The sequence below is a fragment of the Pseudorasbora parva genome, chromosome 9, assembly GCF_024679245.1.
Source record: "Pseudorasbora parva isolate DD20220531a chromosome 9, ASM2467924v1, whole genome shotgun sequence".
In the NCBI taxonomy this organism is placed as follows: Eukaryota; Metazoa; Chordata; class Actinopteri; order Cypriniformes; family Gobionidae; genus Pseudorasbora; species Pseudorasbora parva.
The window spans coordinates 42,286,070-42,294,602 of record NC_090180.1 but is presented as its reverse complement, the minus strand read 5'-3'; the positions used below and the strand labels follow the sequence as shown (position 1 = coordinate 42,294,602).

The 8,533-nt window shown below is 38.6% G+C and overlaps 1 protein-coding gene across 1 annotated transcript; it reads left to right on the top strand.

The window, feature by feature from the left end:
* The first annotated feature begins 1,133 nt into the window (after positions 1 to 1,133).
* Positions 1,134 to 5,177, top strand: LOC137089871 (uncharacterized). The gene is made up of 2 exons (XM_067453436.1): positions 1,134 to 1,227; positions 1,363 to 5,177. The coding sequence occupies exons 1-2, from the start codon at positions 1,134 to 1,136 to the stop codon at positions 5,175 to 5,177; spliced, it is 3,909 nt and encodes a 1,302-aa protein (XP_067309537.1).
* The last annotated feature ends 3,356 nt before the right edge of the window (positions 5,178 to 8,533 follow it).

The window sequence follows — 8,533 nt, the reverse complement described above, 5'->3', positions numbered from 1 at the left end:
TGATGGCTGAGCTTGACGACGTAGATGTGACGTGAGCCTCCTGTCTGACAGTTGTAGGTCTTCTAGTAGTTGTGGAAAGTAAAATCTGAATCACGTTGTTTAAATATTGTGTCCCGTTGCTTTTGGCTCACTATCGGCTTCTCCCCATTCTTCTCCCTTGACTTTATCGGACTTTATGTTTCCCCGTCCCCCCGACTGCCTCATAGACAGTAAAGGATTGTTTCTGAGCGTCTCCTCCTGTCTATATGGTAATTTCTCAACTGTGCGACAGAGTCGCGTTGGTTATGACGCAACGTTTTACAAATTTATTTTTTACAAAAACAGCTTCTACGGGGCAATAGTGTAAGATTCAAGGTAATGGAGCCTTTTATGCATTGTCATGTTTCTTTATAAATAAATAATGGACAAATGGAGTCTTTAAACGCCTCTGATGTAAAGTTATTTACTGTCAAACTGACTCAAAAATGAATGGGATATTTGTAATGTGACATTACGTGAGGGAACAGGGTCGAAAATGGTTTTGTTAGTCGATAGATCGATTTTAGTAAGGGGCGGTACACATGTAGTACAGCTGCTACTCTTGTATGCGCTACTCATCAGTACGACAGCAATCGGGACAACCGTTGCCCAGGAAAATACCTTTCAGTTGACATTGAGGACCAGTTAGTTATGGGCTTTAGTTCCAAAAGGTTGAGAACCTCTGTATTAAGGAATCCAAAAGTTATGTTTTAGAGCACATTTTTAAATGGTTATAATGAAATAAGCTTTTTTCCCTCATTCAGAAAGCAGCAGTTCCCAAACTGCTCAGATACCCTCAGGTTCATATATAGATTTAGCTATGGTTATTATTTATTGGTAAATTGTCCAAAGGATTAAATCAACTATTCAGAAAATGCAACAAAAAATATATATTATATGGATTAATAGATTAATCGATTGAAAAAATCCTTAGTTCCAGCACTCATATTTAAGCTGACAGTAACTTTTCACCAGCAGTGTCTCAACATTATTTTACCCGTATTTAAGGATGGCCCAATGAATGCTTAGAACTTCTTTAAAACATGTTTTGTTTTGCTATATTTTTGTAACATTTACAAAAAAAAGTTATAATCCAGGACTTTTTCTCTAGAAAGATGTCCGACTCTGAAACCATTGAACTGGCTGGTCTTGGCCGACCTTTTCAGTTGGGAATGCTTTATGACTGCCGAAGAGACGTCCTCATTCCAGGTAATAAAAACCACACGGACACACTAACAGATGACACTGGCGTGGAAACAATCAAAATTGTCAATTTTATTAATTTGTTCGATATTATGCTTTACCTTTTGGGTAACTAATGATTAATATACAATTTTTACCAAGGAATAACTCTTTGGGATGCTGAGATGCTGCAGAAGAATATCAATGTACGGCCACAGCCAAACACTGACTTCAAAATCATTGCCTCAGATTCAAGTGAAGACAAAGTACAAGCTTTGAATGTTTCTGCATCTCTTGAAGCCAGCTTTCTGGGTGGATTAGTTAGTGTGAAAGGGTCAGCTGAATTTTTAAATAATAAAAAGAAGTCCAAACATCAATCTCGAGTCACCTTACAGTATCGGACAACGACACGTTTTGAGCAGTTAACTATGGAACATCTTGGAGCAGGGAACGTAAAGCACTGCAATGTATTTCAGGAGGGCTCGGCCACACATGTTGTTACAGCTCTATTGTATGGAGCTCAAGCGTTCTTTATTTTTGACCAAGAAGTTTCATCCAATGAAAATCATCAAGAAATAAAAGGAACTCTCCAAGCATCAATCAAAAAGATACCTTTAATATCAGTTGAAGGTCAAGCATCTTTGAAAATGAGTGAATCGGAAAAAGAGAAAATGAACAAATTCAGTTGCACTTTTCATGGAGATTTTGCTCTGGAAAACAATCCGGTTTCATATGTAGATGCCATCAAGGTGTACTCAGAGCTGCCAAAACTGCTGGGAGAACATGGAGAGAATGCTGTGCCCATGACCGTGTGGCTTTACCCTCTGAAAAAACTAGATTCAGCAGCTGCTCAGTTAGTCAGAGAGATCAGTGTAAGCCTAGTACGACGTGCCCAACGGATCATGGATGAACTGGATAATTGTGACATTCAATGTCAAGACCTGATGAGGGACAATGTCGCCATTCAATTCCCTGAAATCAAAACTAAAATCAGAAAATTTAAGGACCTCTGCTCTGAGTACAAAATAGTTTTTCAAAAACATCTCTGCAGGCTTCTTCCATCTATAAGGGGTGGAGGAAAAGAAGAACAAGAGCTTGCTGATGCTCTCAGTGACAAAGAAAGATCCCCATTTCAGGGTGCTCTGGTACACAAGTATCTAAATGAGCGAGAGCGAGAGATGAATGTCATTAGATCTTACCTTGAAATCATGAAAGATGTCCCTGTTCTTTCATCCAGCAATGACTTGGACAAGGTTGTCTTGAAAGCATCCAATAACTATGTGATAGCTTTTGCACTTTCCTCCTTAAATGAAAAGGAACTGTACATTTCAGACTTGGAGAATTACCTGAAAAAACAATCATGTAAAAATACAGAGCAAATAAGTTATGATCAAGACTTCTCAAAAAAGACAGAGAAATGGTTTTCCTCTGGAAATGTAACTACACTTACCAGGGAAAACATACAGGCCTTCCTGGATTTCAAAGAAGCTAATAAAGGAAGAAAGAACATTGAATTCTGCATTGCTTCAATCCCGGATGAACTCATCAATGCCTCTTCAATTCATGTTTATGAAAGGGGGAGACTCATAAACTCGCAGTACGAGCTCCCCTCAAAACCCCCGAAACCAGTCTTCTTGAGTGCTGAGCATGACTGCATACATCTGCAAATCAAACCTCCGGACCACGGGTTTAGTTTTGTTCAGTCGTACTGTATTTCATATCAGTCTGCACAGAGCTCTGAATGGACAGAGGTGTTTACTGACGGCGTTTCTGATCAGGTCACTGTCAAACAGTTACAACCACATAAGGAATATTGTTTCACCTGTAAGGCAGTGTGTCGTCCAGGAGTAAGTCTGACAAGTGACACAACATCATTCTTCAAGACTTATCCATGTGCTCCTCCTGGAGCGCCTATAGTGAAACGATTAGAATCTGAGTCTGCAACTATAGTCTGGGATGTTCCTACATCTGTGGGTGAGGATGTGCTGGTCACTGGATATGAGTTGGAATACAGAGTCAGCACCAAAGATCAGGAAATTGAAAAGCCGTGGAAATCTGTGAAATCTACAAACAGGGAGTGCACACTTCAGGGACTGGAAGAAGACACAATTTACACAATCAGAGTTTTTGCAAACTGTGGAAATGATGGAGTGAGTCTCTCCAGCCCTGAAACTTTGTTTTCAGCCAGTTTTAAGGGAAAACAATCAAAAAAGGATGGGAGTGGGTTGTTCTTAAATCAATCTTCACGAATAAAAAAGGGCAATCCACAAATGTATGCACTAAAACTACATAAAAAATTGGCAGAGACTATAAGTTTTAATCAGTATGTCTTCGGACGAAAGGTTGAGGATGTGAAAAACAAAGTAGTTCTTCTTTTGGGATCAACAGGTGCAGGAAAAACCACGCTGGTCAATGTGATGCTCAATTACATACTGGGCGTAAAGTGGCAGGATGCTTATCGCTTCAAACTAATCAATGAAGTAACCAATCGCACACAAGCTGAGAGTCAGACATATAACGTCTCCTCTTATGAGCTGTACAATCAGCCTGGGTTTCAAATTCCCTATTCCCTCACAATCGTAGATACACCCGGATTTGGGGATACAAGAGGAATCGCTCATGATAAACTGATTACAGAGCAGGTCAAAAGCTTTCTTTGTAGCCCTTTGGGAATCGATCACATTGATGCGGTCTGCTTTGTTGTCCAGGCCTCTCTTGCCCGCCTGAGTGCCAATCAGAAGTACATCTTTGACTCAATACTGTCCATTTTTAGCAAAGACATTGCAGAGAATATCATGATTATGGTGACATTTGCAGATGGTAAAAACATCCCGGTTCTAGAAGCCATCAAAGCAGCAGAGCTGCCCTGTCAAAAAAATAAAAAGGGAGAACCCACCCATTTCAGTTTCAACAACTCAGCTGTGTATGCAGACAAAAAAGTAGAAGAGCCTACAACCTCTGACAATGATTCAGATGATGATGATGATGAAGATGATAAACTGACACAGCTCGTCTGGGACAAAACCTTTAAACAGATGAAGGCTTTTTTCAAGGCATTGGGATCCATTGAAAGCAAAGATCTGACGATGACAATAAAGGTCTTGGAGGAACGAGAGCGCCTTGAGAAAGCCATGACAAGCCTTACCCCTCAAATAACTGCTGGTCTCTCTAAAATGAGTGAGATAAAAAAATTCAAGCAATTTTTGGAAAATGAGAGTGAGAACATGGCACAAAATGAGGATTTTGAGCAAGATGTAGAGGTGATGAAAGCAAACAGATCCCCTGTAAACTGTTTTACCATGAATTGCAACAACTGCTTCTTCACATGTCACTCCAACTGCTTCCTCCCTGAAGAAGATTCTGTGCAAACTTGTGCTGTGATGGAGAATGGCTACTGCATTATCTGCCCTGAAAACTGCCATTACTCTGCTCATTCAAAGGAAAATTTCATGTGGACCTATGAAACAAAAATAGAGAAAAAAACTATTAAAGAGCTGAAAGACAACTTCATGAAGGCAAAAGGAAAGTTTATGGACTCTAAGCAAATGCTTGATGAACTTGAGAAGCAACTCAATGGAATTCAGTACAAACTAGAGAAACTGATCAAACTTTCATCTGATTGCCTAAGAAGACTGGATGAAATTGCACTGAAGCCAAAATCTCTTTCCACAGCTGAATATCTCGAAATCCTGATCAAAACTGAGAAAGAAGAAAAAAGTCCTGGCTTTGAGGACCGGATTGTTGGACTCGAGAAAATGAAACAAGAAACTCTTGTCCTGGAAAAGATAGCTAAAGGAGAAAATCTGCTCGAAACAGAGCGCCGCATTATGGAGGAGAGAACAAAGCGAATGAAAAGTGTTGCCCTGAAAATTATGAAAATGAAGAAAGCTGTTAGTGCCTTCCAGTCACAGAGCAATCAAGAAACATCTGATCAAAAGGATGGAAGTGCTTGCTTTGAGGGCCAGGAGATGTCCTAAATAAAATAAGGGCTGATTAGTTAAAAAAAAAATTACTTACCATGATATTACTTAAATATGCAACATTCACATATGGATCAATCCTCATTGTTGTAAATTTTACCCCTCGCAACAATGCAAAAAAAAAGTGTGAGAGTGTGTTATATGCCATGTCGTGTTATAGCCCGATATGACAGCACTACCACAGCACTCATTCATCAAGCCAAAGTACAAAATACCACAAATTAAAGTCAAACCGAAAGTACAGTCATAAGTGCTTGCTTAACATACAATCATCTTCATTAAAAGTAAAGAAACTGAATTATCTTACCAGTGCCGTGGCAGCACTCACTTATATTGCAGTCTTTGATTGTAAAATTAGCTAATGATTAATAAAATACAGCTAATTTCTGTTGATTTGATGTGACGTGAACTCCATTAAATCTGCATATAGTTCGGGAATTGAAGATCGGATTTATATCTGTTTTGTGGAGACACATTTATGTGCCCAAGTGTAAATGAAACCGTTTTGATAAATCATAGCTTTGATTTACACACAGCGTGCGTGTTCTCCAGCTTACCAGGTTGTTCATAAAAGCCGAAATGTGCCCAGATGTCGTTTCTTAAAGTAATTGGAGCATTTTTAATGCCTCTCTGTGCCATTGTTTACTACCGCGACAAAGCACATACGTGATAATGTCAGAAAAGAATCAGTACATTATAACCAGTTATGGTCTATTACTAAACCAATGCTGAATCGTCCTCGTCTGCATCGGGATGCATCGAAGAAACTATTAATTTCGACACCCCTATCAACTGGTAGAGCATAGTGCTAGCAACACAGTTATGGCTGCTTTAATAGCTTTAATGCTTTTTAAGCTTCTTTGGATAAAAGCATTTGAAAAAAAGCTTTTTTTTATTTGTTTTTCATCTTTGTGTTTAGTTTTCCGAAATCATGCAAACATTTAGATACTGTAAAATAATATGAAATACTTTAACCCTTAAATGCATACCTCGGGTTGTTAGCGACCCGAGACGTCATTCACTACCCTCCTCCTCATTCATTTTTTAAAGTTAGACATCAACCTTCTTAGTATTCCTCAATCAATCCATTTTAAACAATATAACAAGAAAAAAAGATTACAATTTTAATTAAATGCCTGTTTTTTCATTTGTTTTTTGTCAAAATTGTATACGGTCGCTAACGACCCGAGGTGTGTATGATTAATTTAATTTTTTTCGCAAAATGATAAATGAGTCTATAAATCACAAAATAAGGCGCAATTCACCTTTACTCCACAAGGTGGCAATGTCTGATATGCAGTGATGAAGTGACGTTTCACTCATAGTTACCTCAGACAGAAAACAAAACAATATTACTAATAATCTACAAAACTTGAAATGGCTTAGTGATTTACTGCAGAGAGCAAGAACTAAACAATCAAGATTAGTGTCACTGTCTCTTGAAGATGGATGTGGTCAAGAAGGTGTCAGTGATCAAAATATTGATTTTGAAGACGTTGAAAATGAGTTGCAGAATATGCATTAGATCGCGAATATGAGTCAGATGCTGAATGTCCTGGTAAACGAGCTCTGACGAGGACAAATGGTGATGGGATTAAACATCTGCTCAAAGGTTTTTAATATATAGGAGTTTTATATATTATCACGACAGGTAGAGGTCTATCCATGTTAAATATATATCCGGGTCGCTAACGACCCGAATATGTAAGAATGTTTGGTGAAACAGTCATGCATTTAAGTGTTAAAAACACAAAGTATGTGTACCACTGTCACGTACACACAAAGGAAATGGTGTGAGGACTCAAGTGCAAGAAGAATAACATTTATTTACAACAAATAAAACATAAATGCAAAACAAAACCCACGAGGGGGAAAACATAACTAGAAAATACATAAACTGAAACTGAACAGATACCACATAGAAGTCACAGGGGAACGGAAGACGTAGACAGTACAAGGATACGACCCAGACTGACAAACACAAGGAGCTTATAAAGGGAAGAAATCAAGAGGGAACAGGTGGGAGAAATCAACACTAATTAGATAACAAGGGGGGAGGAATCAGACAATTACATGAGCTCATGCTCAGAATGACAAAACCCACATGTGCACACAAGACAGGACAGGCATGTGACAACCACTCAGCAGCAGTCCAGACCTTTTTGTCTTTAGCCCAGGCGAGACGCTTCTGACACTGTCTGTTGTTCAAGAGTGGCTTGACACAAGGAATGCTACAGCTAAAACCCATGTCTTGCTTACTGATAAATGAGTGCATAGTGTGCGTAGTGGTTCTTGAAGCACTGACTCCAGCTGCAGTCCACTCTTAGTGAATCTCCCCCACATTTTTGAATGGGTTTTGTTTAACAATCCTCTCCAGGGTCCAGTTATCCCTATTGCTTGTACAATTTTTTTCTACCACATATTTTACTTCCCTTCGCCTCTCAGTCTCTATTAATGTGCTTGGACACAGAGCTCTGTGAACAGCCAGCCTCTTTTGCAATGAGAAAAATGCAATCTTTTGTGTCTTGTCCTCCTTGAGCAAGGTGTCAATGGTCATCTTTTGGACAACTGTCAAGTCATCAGTCTTCCCCATGATTGTGTACACAAGTTTCACTTTTTAATTGTAATTAGTGAAATCAAATTTGTGATAATATTTTAATTATATGACCAGCACCTGATGACAATTTTCATTACTGGGTGAAATATCCCTTTAAATGCATAATAATGAAAAGAAGAAAAGAAAAAATACATCTAATACCTTTTTTAGAATAATTTGTAGTTTTCTTATAATAAATATTATATGGACAACTCTTTGTTTGTGTTAATCTGAAGAAAAAGACATATACCTCGGGATGGCATGAGGCTCTAACAGTTTGTTCAAAAATATAACATATCAACATATTAATTTTGGAAAGCATTCATTAAAGGTGCCCTAGAATGATTTGAAACAATATGTTAAATTGTTCTCTGATATCTACATAGAGGGTATTTGGCTTATTTAAGGTCAAAAATTGTCCAGATACAGTTTTACAGGTCCATTTACAACCCTATAAATTGTCCCTAGGATGTAATGCTCTGTTTTTGCCTTATTTGGAAGAGTCATGAATATTAATGTTGAGCTCTGCTCTGTTTGGTTTATTTCAGCAGCTCACAGCAGTTCAGTGAAGCGGCTCGTGAGTCCTGACCGTCCTGACAGACACAGACCGACTGAATGACACTTTAAGCAAAACATCTCAAAAGGAGATTGATAAAATGCAGCTTACTTGTTTATTGGTGTTTTCAGATCATCTGCATGCGAGAAAGAGCTTGCGTGTTTGTGGTTGCCAGATTTGCCAACCATATGCACGCGAGCT